The sequence below is a fragment of the Podospora pseudocomata genome, chromosome 5 (genome assembly GCF_035222375.1).
Source record: "Podospora pseudocomata strain CBS 415.72m chromosome 5, whole genome shotgun sequence".
Classification (NCBI taxonomy): Eukaryota; Fungi; Ascomycota; class Sordariomycetes; order Sordariales; family Podosporaceae; genus Podospora; species Podospora pseudocomata.
Window position 1 is genome coordinate 3,177,711 of NC_085889.1, and position 20,783 is coordinate 3,198,493.

The window sequence follows — 20,783 nt, forward strand, 5'->3', positions numbered from 1 at the left end:
AAACCAGAATTCAAGATTTAATGTGAGGCTGGAGGAAGAAAAGGTGAAGATTGAGCCTTGAAACTTGGAATATTTACAATATCCAACTATGCATCAACTTCCCTCTTGCCGCCGCTGCCATGCCGGACAGTAGGATTCCGTGACGTGACATGAGTTGGGAAATAACTATCCAAACGGTCACTTACCTTTAACTGAGATATTCTAAGTGTAATATGCGCATATGCTAGCTGAAGCGGAAGGGGTGATTTCCCTGATTCTTTTGTGGTACTATTATCACAACTGGTGTCTTTTCTTAACCCCGTTAAGGGCCCTCGAGGATCCCACAAGGCTGTGATTGTTTCGTCCCGGTGCCACGCTTGCCGTGAGTCCGTCGCGCTGGAGTGCATACGCCCATCTCACCGATTCCTTTGCTGGCTTTCTCGCTGTTCATGCAGTTGACCAACCAATTCGCGGTCCAAAACATGTCGTGGTAGTGGTGTGGAAGCGCAACCCAAGAGGCGGGTGATTGGCCATGGACGCATGAGAGTCCACGCAGCTGAAGACATGGTGGGGAGCTGACGCTCATGTGGCTGCGGCTGCGTTGCTGCCTAGGACGCCTTCGCGCCCAGCCCACGGGCTAAATGCTGAACAGCTACTCTTTCTCAGTTATCCTTGCGGTTCTTGTTCTTGCAATTAAATCCAGATGCCTTTCCCTCAGGCGACGCTAGGCATTTGATGCTCCCTGATCCAATCCGAAGCCGTCGAACCTCCACAGAATCCCGCGATCGAACGAACCGACGCAGCTGATTGACATCCAAATCCGCAGTCGTCCTCAAAAAGGCCCAGCCGATTATCTCACAATGGAAGCCCAGGCAGCTACCGAGCCCAGAACTCATAGCGACTACACTGTGGGATGGGTCTGCGCTCTGCCCAAAGAACAAACCGCGGCGACAGCTATGCTAGATCGCAGGCATGGCGATCTTCCGAAACCACCCAATGATCACAATACGTATACCCTAGGATCCATCGGCAATCATAATATCGTCATAGCCTGCCTGCCTAAAGGCGAGATCGGAACAAATTCGGCGGCGACTGTCGCGACCTCGATGGCCAACGCCTTTCCGTCCATTAAGATCGGTCTAATGGTTGGCATCGGCGGCGGTATTCCACCCAAGGTTCGGCTTGGTGATGTTGTGATCAGCTCACCAGTGGGCCAGTATCCTGGGGTGGTTCAGTGGGACTTGGGCAAGGCGAAAGAAGGGGGCAAGTTCGAGCGGACTGGGTCGCTAAACAACCCACCTGCCTCGCTCCGCACTGCCTTAACGAAACTGGAGACCGAACATGAAATGAGCGGATCTAAGATACCTCAGTATCTAGAGGATCTAAAAGACAAATGGCCAAACCTGGCGCCGAAGTACACCAGCTGTGATCACCTTAAGGACCCTTTGGACGTACTGGACAATCCAGTTCGCAGCCTCAGAGGGCGAATCATATTCTTGGTACTACTTTGGGAGACAATCCTGGCCATTCTCAGGGTTTTCCTGGGCTGTTGGGCCCTTGCTTCCATGGGGTCTGGGGCCGAGCAAGTGGCGGGCACCACGGTGAACACTGCGGTTGATCGAGATGGCGGGAAGCTGCGAAATATGCGTGTGCATTACGGTCTGATCGCATCTGGTAACCAGGTCATTCAAGACGCTACGTTCCGAGATAGGCTTGACGAGGAGTTTGGTGGCCATGTTCTCTGCGCCGAAATGGAAGCGGCGGGACTAATGAACAACTTCCCGTGCATTGTCATCCGAGGCATCTGTGATTACGCAGATTCGCACAAGAATGAAGATTGGCAGGAGCACGCGGCGGCCGTGGCTGCAGCATTTGCGAAGGAGCTTTTGCAATATGTGCAGCCAAGTGCGGTTGTCGGAGAGCGTCCGGTAAAGGATATATTGGAGCAGACGTTAAAGAAGGGTTAGTAATTCTCCGGTCAGGGCCATTGCATTTCTTTTAACAATAAATGTAGTTCACAAAGAGACATCCGCAACTCGAGAAGACGTCACCCAGATCAAGTCCAAATTGGGGAAAGTGGAAGATAAAGAAGTCCTCGACTGGCTCACGAAAATCGACTACGGTCCGCAGCAAAGTGACTACCTTAAGAGACGGCAACCAGGAACCGGGCAATGGCTCCTTGACTCAGAAAAGTTCAAGGGTTGGCTGTCCGCCAGCAATCAGACACTCTTCTGTCCAGGTATCCCCGGGGCGGGAAAGACGATCTTAACGTCAGTCGTGGTTGACCACCTCGGTTCCAAGTTTCACAACGACCCGAAGATCGGTATCGCATACATTTACTTTAATTTCCAGCGGCAAGACAAGCAGAAGATTGATGACTTGCTGGCGAGTGTGCTGAAACAGATAGCCGAGAGCCAACCCTCTGTTCCAGGAAGCGTCAAAGATCTCTTTGACAAGCATAAGGCTAAGCGGACGCGGCCATTACTTGACGAAACATTGAGAGTTCTCCAGTCCGTGGCGGCGACGTGTTCGAGAGTCTTTATCGTTGTTGATGCACTTGACGAATGCCAAACATCCGAAAGCTGCCGGAAGAGGTTTCTCTCCGAGCTTTTCAACCTACAGAAAATGCATGGAATAAACATCTTTGCGACATCGAGGTCTGTCACGGAGATTGTTGATCGCTTCAAAACCAGCATATCACTGGAGATCCGTGCAAGTACCGCCGATGTGGCACTATATCTAGAAGGTCACATATCGCAGTTACCATCTTTCGTCCAACAGGACCGGCGGCTGCGAGAAGAGATTACGGCGGGGATCTCAGAAGCCGTCGATGGAATGTACGTACAGAACTGTAGGGAAGAGCAGCACAGGCACTGACAGTTGCAGGTTTCTCTTGGCACAAATCTATCTTAATTTGCTTTATGATAAGATGACACCGAATGATATTCGAAGCACATTGGAAGTCTTCCGGAACAAAGGGCAAGGCCGAGCCGAGATCCAGAAGGTCGGGGCACTGACCAGTGCGTACAACCAAGCAATGATGAGAATCGTTGGGCAGATGCCGGGTTGCAAGAAGCTTGCGATGGAGGTTCTGACATGGATCACGTGCGCGAAGAGACAGCTTACCACGTTAGAACTCCAGCACGCCCTCGCAACCAAGCCGGGAAAGTCCGAGCTTGACGACGGAGACTTGCCATGCATCGGAGACATGGTCTCTGTATGTGCTGGACTGGTAACGGTCGATGAAAACAGTGGCATTATCCGGCTGGTTCATTACACAACGAAAGAATATCTTGAGGGGACACGGCCGGGATGGAATCCGAACGCAGAATTGGCGATCACGACAACCTGCGTTACCTACCTCTCATTCACCGTCTTTGAGACCGGGTTCTGCACAACGTACCGTAAGTTTGAGGAGCGGTTGCAGTCAAACCCGCTCTACGATTACGCCGCGCGCAACTGGGGGCATCATGCACGCAAGGCTGCAACATCGAGTCAAGTGGTTATTGACTTTCTTGAGAGTAAAGCTAAGGTCGAAGCATCAACTGAGGCGTTGATGGCCACCAACTGGGACCGATTTTACCCAGGATACGCTCCAGAAGTTCCAAGGAATATGACGGGACTACATTTATCAGCATACTTTGGAGTCATCGAGGCCGCAGATGATCTCCTCAGGAGTAGACCCGGTCCAGATCTGAAAGATGCCTGGAGAAGAACGCCGCTGTGGTATGCAGCCCAAAACGGGCACGAGGCCGTTGTTAAGAAGCTGCTCGCAACGGGAGCCGACGTTAATGCTACTACTGGTACTTCTGGTGACCAGACGGCGCTCCAAGCAGCAGCTGGAGGAGGCCATCTCGAGGTGGTCGAGAAGCTACTCGCAGCGGGAGCCGACATTAATGCTACTTCTGGTGGCCAGACGGCGCTTCGAGCAGCAGCTGGAGGAGGCCATCTCGAGGTGGTCGAGAAGCTACTCGTAGCGGGAGCCGACGTTAATGCTGCTGCTGCTACTACTTTTGGCCAGACGGCGCTCCAAGCAGCAGCTAGAGGAGGCTATCTCGAGGTGGTCGAGAAGCTACTCGTAGCGGGAGCCGACGTTAATGCTGCTGCTGCTACTTCTGGTGGCAAGACGGCGCTCCAAGCAGCAGCTGGAGGAGGCCATCTCAAGGTGGTCGAGAAGCTACTCGCAGCGGGAGCCGACGTTAATGCTGCTGCTGCTACTTCTGGTGGCAAGACGGCGCTCCAAGCAGCAGCTGGAGGAGGCCATCTCGAGGTGGTCGAGAAGCTACTCGCAGCGGGAGCCGACGTTAATGCTGCTGCTGCTACTTCTGGTGGCCAGACGGCGCTCCAAGCAGCAGCTGGAGGAGGCCATCTCGAGGTGGTCGAGAAGCTACTCGCAGCGGGAGCCGACGTTAATGCTGCTGCTGCTACTTCTGGTGGCCAGACGGCGCTCCAAGCAGCAGCTGGAGGAGGCCATCTCAAGGTGGTCGAGAAGCTACTCGTAGCGGGAGCCGACGTTAATGCTGCTGCTGCTACTTCTGGTGGCAAGACGGCGCTCCAAGCAGCAGCTGGAGGAGGCCATCTCAAGGTGGTCGAGAAGCTACTCGCAGCGGGAGCCGACGTTAATGCTGCTGCTGCTACTTCTGGTGGCCAGACGGCGCTCCAAGCAGCAGCTGGAGGAGGCCATCTCGAGGTGGTCGAGAAGCTACTCGAAGCGGGAGCCGACGTTAATGCTGCTGCTGCTACTTTTTGTGGCAAGACGGCGCTCCAAGCAGCAGCTAGAGAAGGCCATCTCGAGGTGGTCGAGAAGCTACTCGCAGTGGGAGCCGACGTTAATGCTGCTGCTGCTACTACTTTTGGCCAGACGGCGCTCCAAGCAGCAGCTGGAGGAGGCCATCTCGAGGTGGTCGAGAAGCTACTCGCAGCGGGAGCCGACGTTAATGCTGCTGCTGCTACTTCTGGTGGCCAGACGGCGCTCCAAGCAGCAGCTGGAGGAGGCCATCTCAAGGTGGTCGAGAAGCTACTCGCAGCGGGAGCCGACATTAATGCTTCTATTGATGGCCAGACGGCGCTCCAAGTAGCAGCTGGAGAAGGCTATCTCGAGGTAGTCGAGAAGCTACTCGTAGCGGGAGCCGACATTAATGCTGCTGCTGCTACTTCTGGTGGCAAGACGGCGATCCAAGCAGCAGCTAGAGGAGGCTATCTCGAGGTGGTCGAGAAGCTACTCGCAGTGGGAGCCGACGTTAATGCTGCTGCTGCTACTACTTTTGGCCGGACGGCGCTCCAAGCAGCAGCTGGAGAAGGCCATCTCGAGGTGGTCGAGAAGCTACTCGTAGCGGGAGCCGACGTTAATGCTGCTGCTGCTACTACTTTTGGCCAGACGGCGCTCCAAGCAGCAGCTAGAGGAGGCCATCTCAAGGTAGTCGAGAAGCTACTCGCAGCGGGAGCCGACATTAATGCTACTTCTGGTGGCCAGACGGCGCTTCAAGCAGCAGCTGGAGGAGGCCATCTCGAGGTGGTCGAGAAGCTACTCGTAGCGGGAGCCGACGTTAATGCTGCTGATGCTACTACTTTTGGCCAGACGGCGCTCCAAGCAGCAGCTAGAGGAGGCTATCTCGAGGTGGTCGAGAAGCTACTCGTAGCGGGAGCCGACGTTAATGCTGCTGCTGCTACTTCTGGTGGCAAGACGGCGCTCCAAGCAGCAGCTGGAGGAGGCCATCTCAAGGTGGTCGAGAAGCTACTCGTAGCGGGAGCCGACATTAATGCTGCTGCTGCTACTTCTGGTGGCCAGACGGCGATCCAAGCAGCAGCTGGAGGAGGCCATCTCAAGGTGGTCGAGAAGCTACTCGCAGCGGGAGCCGACATTAATGCTGCTGCTGCTTCTATTGATGGCCAGACGGCGCTCCAAGCAGCAGCTACAGGAGGCTATCTCGAGGTGGTCGAGAAGCTACTCGTAGCGGGAGCCGACATTAATGCTGCTGCTGCTACTTCTGGTGGCCAGACGGCGATCCAAGCAGCAGCTGGAGGAGGCTATCTCGAGGTGGTCGAGAAGCTACTCGCAGCGGGAGCCGACATTAATGCTGCTGCTGCTTCTATTGATGGCCAGACGGCGCTACAAGCAGCAGCTGGAGAAGGCTATCTCGAGGTGGTCGAGAAGCTACTCGTAGCGGGAGCCGACATTAATACTACTTCTGGTGGCCATACGGCGCTCCAAGCAGCAGCTGGAGGAGGCCATCTCAAGGTGGTCGAGAAGCTACTCGTAGCGGGAGCCGACATTAATACTGCTGCTGCTTCTATTGATGGCCAGACGGCGCTCCAAGCAGCAGCTGGAGGAGGCCATCTCAAGGTGGTCGAGAAGCTACTCGCAGCGGGAGCCGACGTTAATGCTGCTGCTGCTACTTCTGGTGGCCAGACGGCGCTCCAAGCAGCAGCTGGAGGAGGCCATCTCGAGGTGGTCGAGAAGCTACTCGCAGCGGGAGCCGACGTTAATGCTGCTGCTGCTTCTATTGATGGCCAGACGGCGCTCCAAGCAGCAGCTAGAGGAGGCCATCTCGAGGTGGCGAATCGACTCAAGGCAGCCGGCACATTGAGATGACAAGAGTATATATTCATATGTCCTTTGTCGCACAGCTTGTTTCTACACTTTGCAGAAATGCTGATGTCGACTTGAAGTATAGCTTTAATCAGACACTTCGGTGGTAGGCTGCTACGATCAGTCAAAAGAAGATCGTTACTAGTCAAATCGATAAAATGATGAACTTCTCACAACATTCTAAGTTCTTTATACTTTTGTTATCATTCGTAACACAAGAGGGGTCCGGGGCACGGTGCCAATATATAATTCTTTCATCTCTTCTAGAGTCTTCTAGATTATATTTACGCTAGTCCGCTCGGATGGCGTTCTCGCTCCGTCTAATATCACCTACAAGCGGCGTCGCGGGCTGATGCTTCAGATGCACCCCTGTATAAAATGCGCCCTACGACGTCACAGGACAACCTCAATAGTATGGTGACTATTTCGATACTTTACTCATCGTAGTGCCTAGCTTTAACCAGTCTTATAAAGTTTTCGAAACCTGTTCCTTAATGTTTCCAAGACTTTGACGCGGCTTTCTCGCTGTAGTAGACAAGCCTAGCGAAGAAAGTAAATAAGTACTACCAACACACATTACGCATCAAGGATACCGTTTGCTTGTCGTAGATGCTCTATATTTCGAATAACCATTTGTAACTTCCGTTCAGACGGCTCTAGAGTGGTCTGGAACCCAGATAACGCCCGCTGATACAACGTCTCTGCTGCCCCCAGTCGGCCCTGATCCGCGTAAAGGAGATCCAACATATGTGTCGCGTCGGTGATATTACTTCTTTTGAAATCGCACTCGCGCCCCTGGAACTTCCCAGCCCACCATGAGCACCTCTCCACATGCGGGAGAAGCCGCCGCTGGAGCTCCCAATAGTCCTTAGTCTTGCTGTCGGGCACGGAGAATCCTACCACCGTCATCGCTTGCCGCAGAAACAATCTCTTCCCATTGTCATCCTGTATGTGCGACGTCCATCTGTGCACCGCCGGGTGTATGCTGTGGTTGCCGCTGCCCTACATGGACCCTCAGGCCTCGATCATCGAGTAGCGGAGCAACAGTCTCTCTGCGTCCAAGAACCTGACCTCGTTGCACGCCATATCGCAGAGCCATCCGGACTACTGCTCCCCACCGCCTGCCGAAGCTTGCAGTATACCGTGCCACAGGTCTATGTTGTCCACAAAAGCCCAGAGCCGCAGTAGATTCGAGGCGTGCTCGTTCCTCACCTCGATTGCCTTGAATAACATCATCCACGTCGTCCCAACACTTCCCTTCTCGTAATCTACCAACGGTAAGCTAGACTTGCCGTTAAACCTAATCAAGTCGTCCCACTACTACTTGTAGAGCCGAACATACGACGCAACGTTGAGGCAGGTCTCGCGGAGATACGATGCAGCCTGCATCAGCACAAGTGGCAGCCCATCGAGCAAACCGAGCAGCTCGGTCCCCGTCTCGTCCATAACTGCCACCTGTCAGCCTGAGCCCCAAAACGTACGTCGTTAAAGGCCTACATAGTTGTTGCCTATACCACTGCCGGAACATAGCATTGCCCAATTTTGTGTCCACCTTGTTTAGTCGTTAACCTGTCAACCTGTCCTACTAGTGACACCTTCCGGTATCCTGCTTGCACAGCCAGCAAGACTCTGACTTAACGTATATTATAAGCGAGTCGTACATATAAGCGAGTCGTACATATAAGCGAGTCGTACAGTCTCCACCACGACGCGTCCTCCTTACACCTAACATCAATTTTTTCCACAACCCAATATGCCTCCTGTCACGGCAGGCCGGACCACTGCACCATACCCACTGTGATTGCTATCAAAAGCTACAAGTGAGCCAAGCTTCCTGGCTTGGCTCGCTCCAGTGGTATATATATGGTGACGCCGCCACAGCCGTCACAACCGTACGCCTGTTTTAATGGCCCAAAGCAGCCAACATCGAGTGGCTGGAGGAGGTGAGAGGAATGTGGAGGCATACAGAGCGTAATAATGTTGTTCTGCTGGCAGTGGCGCTCGAATCCGGTCGAGTGGTGGCTTTCGTGGCCGTCGAGGATCAACAACCGGTATTTGCCCTTTGTACGGGACGTTGTGTGATAGTCAAAGTGCTTGATCCAATCTAGACCTACCGCATTGGTAGTCCAGCCATTATCGGTGGTTGCGATGCGCCAGTCGGCCGGGAGGTTGCACTCGGTATACCAGTTGGCGAGGTGGTACTGCGCGGCCAAGATAATGAAGGGAGGGATAGCCCAGCCGAGGGCATTAACTCCCTGAATCACGGTTGCTCATTCACGGTTGCCAGGCTGGGCTAGTTTTGCCTTTCTAAGGCCGTCCGAGGTCGTAACTACTATACCCGCGAAGATGATGCCCATCATAAACCCAGTCTCGTCGAAGGTGTAGATATCGTCATCTACAATACCGTACTTGGCCTTGGTGTTCCGTACGAGCGTAAATCACTCGGTAATGACCTTTTGATCCTCGCATTTAGCCCTCTGGTAGTCGTATCTACGCGTAAAACGCGTACGGAGCTGTGGCTGGCGTTTGACGAAGTTATGTGCCCAGAGCTTGCCAACAGGGGGCGCGTCGCGTACTGTTACAACCTGCACCAGGAATGGATACAGACTGCAAGGCAGTACGCCAGAGGTGAATATGACAGGATGATCGAAGGTTGTGACAAGCGTCTCAGACATGGGTTCACTGTCAACAACAGGTTGTTCTAACAAAGAGCTACTGAGAGTAGATTGTAGACAAATGAACTTGAATTGCTTGCATGAGGAACTGTCTATCTACACCAGCCAGTTCCTCCGTATATATAGTGTTGGAATGGGGTCGCTGAGAGCACTGTAGCTACAGGGGTCTCAGGAGGGTGAAGCAATTACCCAAGAACTTGGCGAGTGTCGGACTGTGCTGCTAAGTACGACGACGCGGTTGTCGAAGGAAGAAAGTGCAACAGGTATTACCTGCAAATACAGAGAGTAGTGGACTGAGATGTTGTAGTCTCATAAGATACTGTAAATGATCAATCTTATTGACTGTCTTGACTTATTATTTCTTAAGGAAAGAAAGAAGCAGAAAAACCATTGCAATTGAAAGAGGGCTCTTTATGAGCACCTGAACTCCCTTATCATCCTTATTCAGTAACTTGAATCTATGATATCATTGTCGATGAGGTGCTCGAGTCGCTCATGATGCTTCTCATATTGTTCGGAGGTCCGGTCAAGAGCTTGTCCGGAGGTCCAGTCGAGAGTCTGTCCGGAGATCCGGTGAGGAGTCCTAGGAGCCGTTGAGAGCACTTGTGGGCGAGCCGTTGAGAGCGCTGTGGGCGAGCCGTTGAGAGCGCTGTGGGCGCAGAATTCCATAAACAAGTGCTGTAAGATTCCATGAATAAATGCTGCATTTTAACATATAGACCAGTGGGTCGTGGACCGCTGACTTACAGACGGTATCCCGGTCCGCTCCTGATTTGCCGATACTGGACCGTGGACCCCGCCGTCTTCCAGAACCGTGACACCCAGTGGTTCCTGTACAGGGGTATTACGCTTGGGGCGTAACACGTACGCGTAGCAGTTGGTTGGCCATATCTTCAACACTACGCAATCTTGGTGGAAAAGCTCGCGTACATAGCTCAATAATATATCGGACAATAGCTTCCTCTTTCGATTGAGTCAGCTTTTTTCGAATTGGGTGTTATATCGCGTCGTGCAGGCCGGCCGGCGCGCGTCGGTTAGAGAGAGAGTCATAGCTGGTACGTTGTAGAGCTTAGCTGCAGCTCGGAGGCTTAATTTTTCATTGATTCGAAGAGCCTCAAGGGCTAAGAGTATCCTGGCTTCCTTTGAAGTAGGAGGTGTGACGGCTGTGGCGGCGTCACCATATATATACCACTGGAGCGAGCCAAGCCAGGAAGCTTGGCTCACTTGTAGCTTTTGATAGCAATCACAGTGGGTATGGTGCAGTGGTCCGGCCTGCCGTGACACCAAGACCCGAGATTTGTGGCTAGGCCAGAGGGAGCAAACGACTATATACCTGAGGTGAGGGCCTGGGCTGTGCCGCAGTGATGAGCCAAGTCCAGCACAAACGCGCACGGATATCTAAGCGTAATCCAGTTGTTCAGCTGAATCCTCAGCAAATCGCATTCCTTATGATGGCCCATAGATGATTATTGTTAGAATGGGGTCGCTGAGAGCACTGTAGCTACAGGGGTCTCAGGAGGGTGAAGCAGTTACCCAAGAACTTGGCGAGTGTCGGACTGTGCTGCTGAGTACGACGACGCGGTTGTCGAAGGAAGAAAGTGCAACAGGTATTACCTGCAAATACAGAGAGTAGTGAACTGAGATGTTGTAGTCTCATAAAATACTGTAAATGATCAATCTTATTGACTGTCTTGACTTATTGTTTCTTAAGGAGAGAAAGAAGCAGAAAAACCATTGCAATTGGAAGAGGGCTCTTTATGAGCACCTGAACTCCCTTATCATCCTTATTCAGTAACTTGAATCTATGATCTCATTGATGAGGTGCTCGAGTCGCTCATGATGCTTCTCATATCTCTCATTGTTCGGAGGTCCGGTCAAGAGCTTGTCCGGAGATCCGGTGAGGAGTCCTGGGAGCCGTTGAGAACACTTGTGGGCGAGCCGTTGAAAGCGCTGTGGGCGAGCCGTTGAGAGCGCTGTGGGTGAGCCGTTGAGAACAATGTGGGCGGAGAATTCCATAAACAATTGCTGTAAAATTCCATGAATAAATGCTGCATTTTAACAATTATGATTTCGGCTTTAGAGATCGGAGTGGTAAATGTCTAGATATACAAAAAGTCATGCTTCATGATCCTTTCTCCTGAGAGCCTGAAAATACGAGCTCGATGTACCGAAGTACCTATGTATTTAACCGCCCGTTTTATTTTCGAACTTGTTTTCTGTCGGCGCTTACATGCTTCAGGTTCATTGGGAGACTGAGGGGTGTGAATGTAGAAGAGAGGGAGAGAAATCTTTTTCAGTTTTTGGCAGTATGTCTTCCGAAATCTGCATCAGATTTCCCTGGAAATGACAGTCTGGATGGTCAGCGGTGTGGAAGTAGTTCAAACAATCGCTTTGTCGATGCCCGTCAGTCTCTTTGTCACGGCACGTTTGAGTTACTGTAGTGAAAAAGCAAAAGACCCTCAGAGAAACAATTCTTATTCAATTCACGAGTATCCAAAATCTGCTAGTTCTCCAGTGTCTCATCCATTTCCCAAAACCCAAAAGTCAAAAATCATAACTGGGTCTATAACCTGGTCTCTTGAGCAGGATTCCCGTAACGGGAAACCAGATCCCTGATGTCGCCGAGTACCCTAAACGGAGGTCAGGAATGTAATAGACCTTTGAATGTTGTGGAACGCATCAGGTGCATTCAGGGCTTGTCACGTACTGCTCCCGCAACGTCTGGTTATCAAAGAACAAGGCGGAGACGTGTGTGTTGAACCTACTATTAGAGCGTCATTAGCACACAGTATCTCCCACACTATCCTTCTGGTGACATGCAGCTTGTAAAGATCAATTCGTCCATCATAGTCCTCCTCAGGTGCTGATCGATTCACTCGTTGATGGTATGCCTTGACGTATTTATCGTCAAAACGATTGCATGATGGCTTCCATTGACCAAATTCATCTATAGTCTTTATCAGCATCTTTCACCTGATCGATAGGAATACCCAGCTTACACTCGTTATGTGCATAAAAGCAACAGGCGTCAAAGATCAAGCTACCCCCTGTTTCGACGTCTACGCCAGAATTGGCGTACCACAAATCGCCATGGACAAGCGAGGGCTTGACAGATCGTCCTTCCGTCTCAAGTGGGCGAAGGAGTCTTGGGATGACAGTCTCAAAGAGAATTGGTACTAGAGCATCCAATTCAGGGTCTGGTCCTTTGGCTTGCATCTCGAGATCCAGTGCATGACGAAGACTCTTGGCGAAGAAGACCTCCCAGCTGTCTTCCCACTCCACCATTTGTGGAAGATTCCCGGCGTAGGTTGTGGTGTGGAACCCAAATTTGCCGGTCGGGGACTGGCTCTTCTGATGCAGCGTCGCAAGTTTTCTGGTGAACTCCTCGGGCTCTGGGAGCTGATCATCGACCATTTCTCGAAACTCGCACAGGAAAAAGTAGGTGTCCGGAAGTGAATCATATGGTCCATAGGCGATTGGCTTTGGGGCAAAGTCAGGGGTGACGGAATGGATTGCCTTCATGGACTCAAACTCTACCTTCACCATCTTGGAGCCGATCTCGCCAGACAAGACCTTGATGAAGAAGGACAGCTCAGATCCATCCTCCAGCTCGACATCGATTCGTCCGGTGTTTGCCCAGAAGCTGACTCCATGGCCCTCGGTGGAAACAACATTGGAGCCAGCAGGCAGTTCTCGCCAATCGTGATGTTAGCGGAACCAACTGATAATGCAATGTTGTACAAGGGTACCTCTCAAAACAGCCGGATCAAGATCTGTGTTGTCTCCTCCGAATTCCAGCCCCGGTGCGCCGTTATAATTCATTGCAAGACTTGGTTTGAGTAGCGCGAGAAGCTGAGGTTTCAAAATAGCCGCTGGATCCAATTCGAACGGCGAGCGGGGTAATAATAATAGGGGCGATGAAAGAGCAAAGCGGCGGTTGCTTACATCTGCAGAGATGCCTGAGGACGCCTTGATTCACTATAAAAGGATTAGCGCATGGTGTGAAACTGGCTGTCTCGAATATTTCCGTTTGCTGCTCATTGTTGGTTTCAACGCCTCAACCTTGCAGACAAAACCACCCACCGACCGTAAAACCTGCATCATGACACCTACCCCGCCAATTGCGCCTCATGACCACAAGACCTACATGCGGTACGCTCTTGAACAGGCGAAGCTCTCACCACCCTCGCCTTCAAAGTTTTGCGTAGGGGCTGCTCTGGTTGACGCCGACGCGAACCGGGTTCTCTCAACAGGTTACTCGGAGGAACTGGCCCGCGACCGACCAAACGATCCCGGATCTACCCACGCTGAGCATTGCTGCTTCATCAAAGTAGCTGACGAGAATGGAATCCACGACTTTGACATCGCGCCTGTCCTTCCGCCCAATACGGTACTCTATACGACCATGGAGCCTTGCAACGAGCGGTTGAGCGGAAACCGGACATGTGTTGAGAGAATTCTGGGACTTGGGAGCGCGATCAAGGTGGTTTATGTCGGAATTCGCGAGCCAAATACGTTCATTCAAGATAACCAGGGTATCAAGAGGTTGGAAGCCGCTGGCGTGAAGGTTGTCTTGCTGGAGGACGACGAGACTCTTCGTCAAGAGATTCTGGAGGTCACGTTCGCTGGACATGAAAAGAGGGGTTGAGACGGGAGTGAGGGACTAGCTGGAAGTTGTCGACCACGAGCAATTCAGCAGGGCAATTCAAAATCAAATATATGCTGTCAAGAAATTCTCGATGAGATACTGTTGTCGTAAACAAGGATCGTGTGAAACTCAGTCAAAATAACTCGCAAATTCAAAGTTGGAGCCAGTGTTTCATGACGTTGAGCCAATCAACGGGCGGGAAGGAACGGTAGCAATAATATGAGGATGCACGGGAGGTAAGGAGAGGGGACTGGAAGCACGGGCGCGAACCTGCAGCAGTGCAGCCCGATGGTGCTGTGCCACAACCACAGCCGGCGAGATGGTCCACGAATCTTGTGCAGTCCATGTCGCAGAGTCCTCTTTTCCGCGCATCCACGAGTGTCACGACATCTCCAGGAGCATTCTCTGTAGCGACTTCTGGCCACCACAATACTCGTTAAGAAAAACATGGGTGACGCAACAAAAGATTGTCGTCTCTTGAGCCACGAGACTTGAAAATGGTGAGTTCAATGTTCTGTCGCGACACGTTGGGGGTATTAGCAATCATGTGCTGACAGGAATCTCATCCCAGTCCCTCGGGCGATTTCGACGAAGCAGGGATCGCAAGAGCACCTTCGACATCAGTTTCCCCATCAGACGATTGACCTCCCATTCTCCAGAAGGCTCCGACCTCAGCCGCGCAACAACAATCGTCGACGATGGGGTGGATGATGCGAAAGGGCCGCTTGGGCTCAACACTCTACACGCACCTCCAGGCCCAACCTTCGATTTAGTATTAGTACATGGGCTTGGAGGAGGTTCGAAAAAGACATGGAGCAAAACAACATCGCTGAAGGATTACTGGCCTGCAGAGTGGCTGCCGAAAGACCCTGCCTTTACCAATGTTCGGATTCACAGCTATGGCTACAATTCGGATTGGACGAAAAGGAACGATAACTGCCTCAACGTTCACCACATTGGCAAGGCCTTCCTGGGCGATCTGGCGACATCGCCACATATCGATGGAAGTAACACCAACTTGGTGCTGATTGGCCACAGCATGGGTGGTCTGGTCGTTAAGAAGACCTACATGTTGGCGCGTCAGGATCCGCTGTACCAGGCACTCGCCGCTCGAGTCCGTGCAATTTTCTTTCTTGGAACACCGCATCGTGGGTCAGACTCAGCAAAGCTCCTGAAGAATATCCTTCAAGTTGCTTCTTCGGCACCCGCTTATGTGACAGACCTTGTTCGAGGATCCGGGGCTATCCAAAGCATCAACGATGAATTCCGCCAATACTCGGCCGATGTAGAGCTGTGGTCATTGTACGAGACACAAAAGCTTGCAGTTAAAGGGTTCAGCACTCTCATTGTCGATCCAGAATCAGCTACCTTGGGGTACCGTGAAGAAAGACAAATACCAATAAACGCTGACCACCGATCCATTTGCAAATTCGACACACCACTTGATCCGAACTACGTGACGTTAAGGAACGCCCTCGCCTCCTCCATACGTGGAATAGCAGAAGCAGGTATGGGGCGTCCTCACGATCTGGAGATTTGGCAAGCACATGCTAACATCATGAGTCAGAACTGACAGCCGCACAAATAACACAGCAAAGCACCATTCAGGATCTTGCCGACTTTCTCTCCATCAGCGATAACGTCGATGATGACTTCTTCACTGTTCAGGACGCGCGTGTCGATGGTACATGTCGGTGGTTACTGGACAAGAGCGGATATCAAAACTGGAAGAATGCGGATTCTGACAGCCCATCCATTCTCTGGATTGATGGAAAGCCTGCCACCGGCAAGACCGTACTGTCCGGATTTGTCATCGACGACATCTACGAGGCTGGCAGTCCATGCAGTTACTATTTCTTCAAACACAGCGAAAAGTCGAAATCCAAACTCAGCTCATGTCTGCGTACTCTTGCATTCCAGATGGCCATGCAGGATGCTGGTGTGCTTGCTAAGCTATCCGAGCTCCAGAAGACAAACACCAACCTTGACCTGGAGAACGAGCGTAGCATTTGGAGGTCGCTGTTCATATCGGGAATTCTCCCCGCCATGTCGAAGCCGCATTTTTGGGTGCTTGATGCCCTGGATGAATGCTCCAACGCCAAGTCTCTGTTTGAGTCAATTCTCTGCAAGATGGACGGTTCCGCACAGCCACTGAAGATTCTGGTTACAAGTCGGGAAACACCCGAGTTGTTAACGAGTTTCACTGCCCTTGGCCCGAAGCGGGTTCTTCGTGAGCAGATCTCCACCGAAGAAACGCTCCCGGATATTGAGCGGCTGGTGACAAGCAAAGCCCAGTCCATCATCGCTGAAGATGATGAGAGTCGCGGTAGATTGGTTAAACGAATTATCGACAAGTCCAAAGGCTCGTTCCTGTGGACCCAGTTGGTCCTTGACGAGCTAGCAGATACTTTCAGCGAAGAAGCAGTGAAGCAGGTTCTCGATGAAGTGCCGCGGGGAATGGAACAATTGTATCACAGGGCTCTAGAAACAATGACTCGGGAGACAAGAGGGAAGCCAATCATCAAGGCGGTCCTTGAATGGACGACCTGCGCATTAAGGCCCCTTACCATTCTGGAGCTAAACGTCTGTTTGGAGATCCAACTGAGGGATAGGTTTCCCCAGCTCCAAGACACAATTGCAGCACTCTGTGGTCAGCTTGTCAGTGTTGATAAACTTCAGAGAGTACAAATCATCCACGAAACAGCCCGAGAATTTCTGCTGGACGAGGGCTTGAGATCCGATTTCGCTATCGACCGAGTTCAGGCGCATACGAACATGGCCCAAGTGTGTCTAACCTTTCTTACCGGGAATGAGCTTCGTCCCGCAAGAATGCAAAGACGTCTTAGCACAAGCCAGCCAGTAACTAAGAAATGGTCAGCGCTTTACGCTTATGCGTGCACCGCATTCTCATATCACCTCTCCAAAGCCGACCCGAGCAGAAACGATCTATTGTCCTTGTTGGATACATTCCTGAAAGCGAACATCCTGACTTGGATTGACCACACGGCCCAGGGTAAAAGTTTGGGACCCATGGTGCGGTCCGCAAAGGAGCTCAAAACTTACACTGAGAGATGCATGGCAGAGCGATCGCCCTTACGAAGAGACCTACAGCGCATGAAGACTTGGACCAAGGATCTTCAGCGAATTGCCGCCAAGTTTTCCGCTGCGCTCCTAACGTCCCCCTCTGCTATTTACTCCCTAATCCTACCGTTCTGCCCTGAGCAGTCTGCCATACACGATACAAGTCCCAATGGGAAGCGAATATCCATCGTGGGACTTGCCAACCTGCAATGGGATGACCGGTTGTCCTGTATCAACCTTCGACAAGAGAAAACGAGCGCAATTTGTTACGGGGAGGAATTTCTTGCTGTTGGAGTGACAGGCGGCCGAGTTGGTCTGTACCATCCGATATCCTGTCAGGAATACCGCAGCCTGAACCATTGTGAATTAGTGAGGCAACTTGCATTCAAGGCCAACTCCAACCTCTTGGCTACCTGCGGCCTCAAATCAATCCGGATCTGGAACATTCGGACTGGCGAGCTGCTTCAAACATTCCCAGCTCCTCGAAAGTGCGTTGGTCTCTGGTTTGATGAAGATCACCTGGTCGCTCTTTCCAGCAAGAACGAAATATGGTCCTGGGATATTGAAAATGAGGGATCAGCAAGCAAAAGGCCCATGGTCAGAGTAAATGATTCTCATAATATGGACTGTGAGGCCATTCGCCAAGTCCCAGCCGCCGTATCCGTTGGCATAGCACACAAGATGCTGGCTGTTGCATACAGCGGTAAGCCCATAGTTCTTTGGTACCTCCAGGATGACCAGTTCTACGGCTACTGTGGCAAGAAGCTTGTCGATGGCGAAACTGCAGTGCACCCCATTCAAGCCTTACAGTTCAATCCCAATCCGAATATTGAACTCCTCGCAGCATCGTACCTCGACGGGGATCTTGTTATCATTGATCCTTTCAGTGACCACGAAATCGAGAGGAAACGGGCCAGTTGCCACACACTGAGTGCGAGTGCAGATGGACGACTTCTTGCTGGCGGTGGTGGAGGGGGGGTCATTCAAATCTTCGAGTTCGACACACTCAAACTTTTGTACAAGGTTCGGACATCTGATCTCTGGATCAAAAGCCTCGCTTTCAGCCTAGATGGCAAGAATCTGGCTGATCTGCGAGGCTCACAGTGTAATGTGTGGATGCCCCCAGTCCTCCTTGCCGGCTCAATCGAAGACGACGTCAGCGTGGATACATCAAACACCTTCAACGACACACCACAAATTGAACAACGGGCCAAGATTGAGTGTGTTGCAATCACATCAGACGGCGTCATTTGTGGCAAAGACGATGGCTCGGTTACGTTCCATGATATACGAGGTGAAAAACTGCCAGAAACACTCTATTCGCACAAGGCCGCTGTTCAGATCTTGTCGTGGGTTGAATTGGCTCGAACGATCTTGAGCGTCTGTGTCTCAAACCGAGTCTTGGCGTGGTCTTTGGGGGACATGAAGTCTGTTGCAGGACATCAATGCTTGTTAGACATCAGGCCCGATTATGGCGGCAATACCATCACGCATATTCTTGCTGGCTATCCCTCGAAGAAACTTATCCTCTCAACAAGGACCACTGATCATCTGTGGGACATGGAGATCACCGCCGAGAAATCACACAGGACATACGACTCTGAAAGCCGGACACGAATATGGGTACAGCAACCGGCGTCATCCGAGCATGTTGTTTGTGTCACATCAACAACTGTCGACGTATATCCCTGGAATGCTTGGTCTGCCATGCCCGTCCTGAGCATCGCGCTGGGGATTACTGTTGAGGGCTTGCAGCTCAAAAGCAGACCTCTGTTTTATGGAGTCAAAGGAACACACATGCTGATAGAGCTCGAGGAGATTGATGGATCGGCGGATACGAAACGGATTCTGGCCTTTGATCTGTCTCGAGAAGGCCTATCCATGCCAGAGACTCCAAGGAAATTGATGGCAGCTACCGCCCCAGCATTGACATCGTCCGCTGCTTCAGCACAGGATCACCTTGCACAGATTCCAACTGTCACAGTCAGCCCAACTCCTTGCCTGATTCATCCCACTGAAGCGCCCAGCGGGATTATCGCATCCTATCCGGAAGAAATCATCCGCAGAATAGCACACGTAATTGGAATTCAGGGCCACGGAAACCGCAGCAGGCTAGTGTTTTTGGATTCCAACTCCTGGGTTTGTTCGACGAGCCTCCCAGGAAACGACACGGTATCACGGCAACGAGAGACCCACGACGCGAAAAGCCAATCCTTGTCATGTACCAGGCATTTTTTCATTCCTTATGATTGGTTATCGGGAGTGCGGCATATGATTGGTGGTGTTGCTAGGGGACAAGACGTGGTTTTTGCAAAGGACGGTGATGTGGCGATTGTGAAGGGAGGGTTTGACTTTGAGGAAAGGGTTGATGTTTCTTCGGCGTCACCGGCTTCTGGCTCTAGTCATGGAGGGAATAGTGGTGTGAGGGCGGGTTTGCTGAGGGTGCCAACAACGTGATCTCCATGCGTCCAAGGAAATGATGCCGCAGTGTGTATCCAGTATTTGACAGAAATAGGTAATCAGGGAGCTAATTGTAACCTGGCGGTGGATATTTATAGCGCGGACTTGTGTCGACATGGTCAGACCGAAGTAGTAGGTACATAGTAGAGGGGCGGAATTAGCTCCGCTGTCCCATTAGTGTGTCAGGTCTCTCGGTATTATGTCTCGAGTAAGGCAGCTATAACTACAAATCTCTTACTAAATAGATGCTTGTCCTTAACACACAGTTACGAAGCTGCCCCCACTTATGGATTTATCTTTGATAGGTGTTGACGATTAGATAATAACGTTCGTGATAAGCGAGTTAGCCAGACAAGCGAGTTAGCCACTTTCTACTACCTCACTATAACTACCCTCAATTGCGCAACCATAACACTAAGAAATAACAATAACTGAATCAGAAACAGATGAATCAGATGATTCTGCAGCCTCCTGGCACGTACGTGCATTATGGCCAGGCTTGCCGCACACACCACAGCACCGAATCTTCGTACGAGACCCCCCTGCACCACCACCACTTTGTCGTATTTCCTGGGCTACCTGCTCACCCACAGCCTTCTGATCCAGTAGATCCTGTGCCTCTTGTACATTAAGTGACCCTCCAAGCCGCACACGTGTTTTTTTGGCTCTCCGTCTCTTACTAAGCTCCTCATTGGCCTTGCGTAGCGAAGAGACCTCTGCACGGAGAAGAGCTACCTCGTGCATTATACCCATTGCTCCCTTAGTAAATTGGTCCACAGCAGCTAGCATTGAGGTTGGAGAGCTGCCCTGATGGTTGGAAATTCGAGTTTTAATAAGCGCTGACTGTGATGTAGCCTCCCGAGGGTTGTGTGGCGTTTGAGAGACCCAAGGTAGTGCTGTGGTTGGGCTCGAGGCTGGAGGTGTTGGAGTCCGAATACGTACATCTAGCTTAGATATCACCCTCTCTGGATCGTACGGTACAAGGCCGGCTCCAGCAAAACCACCCTGGATATTCTTTTCTGTGATCGAAGCAAAAAATGCTTCTCTAAACGCACAAAGAAACTCCAACTTGCTGATGTGTGTGATGTTCATCCGCATCAACTGCTCAATCTGGCGGCTATACGCCTTCTTCAATAGCGCAAAACAGCCAATATCCAATGGCTGAAGTATATGGGAGGAGTGCGGAGGCATACATAGTGTAATAATGTTGTGCTCCCGGCAGTAGGTTTCGAATTCTTCGGAGTGGTGGCTCTCGTGGCCGTCAAGGATTAACAGCCGATATTTGCCCTTCGTACGAGATGCCGTGTGAAAATCGAAGTGCCGAATCCAATCTATGCCTTTTTCATTGGTA

The 20,783-nt window shown here is 51.6% G+C and overlaps 4 protein-coding genes across 4 annotated transcripts; 3 read left to right on the forward strand and 1 right to left on the reverse strand.

Moving 5' to 3' along the window:
* Positions 1 to 839: 839 nt before the first annotated feature.
* On the forward strand, positions 840 to 6,571 carry QC762_0084380 (uncharacterized protein; the record flags this gene model as incomplete). The annotated part of the gene is made up of 5 exons (XM_062883973.1): positions 840 to 1,941; positions 1,994 to 2,816; positions 2,866 to 3,887; positions 4,125 to 5,444; positions 6,144 to 6,571. 5 exons carry the CDS (start codon positions 840 to 842, stop codon positions 6,569 to 6,571), a joined length of 4,695 nt encoding a protein of 1,564 aa, XP_062742489.1.
* A 5,128-nt stretch (positions 6,572 to 11,699) lies between these two features.
* Positions 11,700 to 14,004, reverse strand: QC762_507620 (uncharacterized protein). Its single transcript, XM_062891175.1, has 6 exons — positions 13,391 to 14,004; positions 12,993 to 13,221; positions 12,243 to 12,935; positions 12,064 to 12,190; positions 11,951 to 12,007; positions 11,700 to 11,873 (listed from the first exon to the last, which is right to left on the reverse strand). Exons 2-6 carry the CDS (start codon positions 13,063 to 13,065, stop codon positions 11,807 to 11,809), a joined length of 1,017 nt encoding a protein of 338 aa, XP_062742490.1. The 5' UTR covers positions 13,066 to 13,221; positions 13,391 to 14,004; the 3' UTR covers positions 11,700 to 11,806.
* On the forward strand, positions 13,199 to 13,891 carry QC762_507630 (uncharacterized protein; the record flags this gene model as incomplete). Its single annotated transcript, XM_062891176.1, has 1 exon — positions 13,199 to 13,891. The coding sequence occupies one exon, from the start codon at positions 13,199 to 13,201 to the stop codon at positions 13,889 to 13,891; it is 693 nt and encodes a 230-aa protein (XP_062742491.1).
* A 384-nt stretch (positions 14,005 to 14,388) lies between the features above and the next one.
* Positions 14,389 to 19,481, forward strand: QC762_507640 (uncharacterized protein; the record flags this gene model as incomplete). The annotated part of the gene is made up of 3 exons (XM_062891177.1): positions 14,389 to 14,391; positions 14,463 to 15,399; positions 15,459 to 19,481. The coding sequence occupies 3 exons, from the start codon at positions 14,389 to 14,391 to the stop codon at positions 19,427 to 19,429; spliced, it is 4,911 nt and encodes a 1,636-aa protein (XP_062742492.1). The 3' UTR covers positions 19,430 to 19,481.
* Positions 19,482 to 20,783: the final 1,302 nt, after the last annotated feature.

Excerpts from the sequence above, each read along its gene's own strand:
- QC762_507620 (XM_062891175.1), bottom strand. The coding sequence starts at position 13,065 with ATGAATTATAACGGCGCACCGGGGCTGGAATTCGGAGGAGACAACACA. Across the intron at positions 12,008-12,063 it reads CGAATTGATCTTTACAAGCT|TAGGTTCAACACACACGTCT; the intron begins GCATGTCACCAG and ends ACGCTCTAATAG. Across the intron at positions 11,874-11,950 it reads AACCAGACGTTGCGGGAGCA|GGTACTCGGCGACATCAGGG; the intron begins GTACGTGACAAG and ends ACCTCCGTTTAG.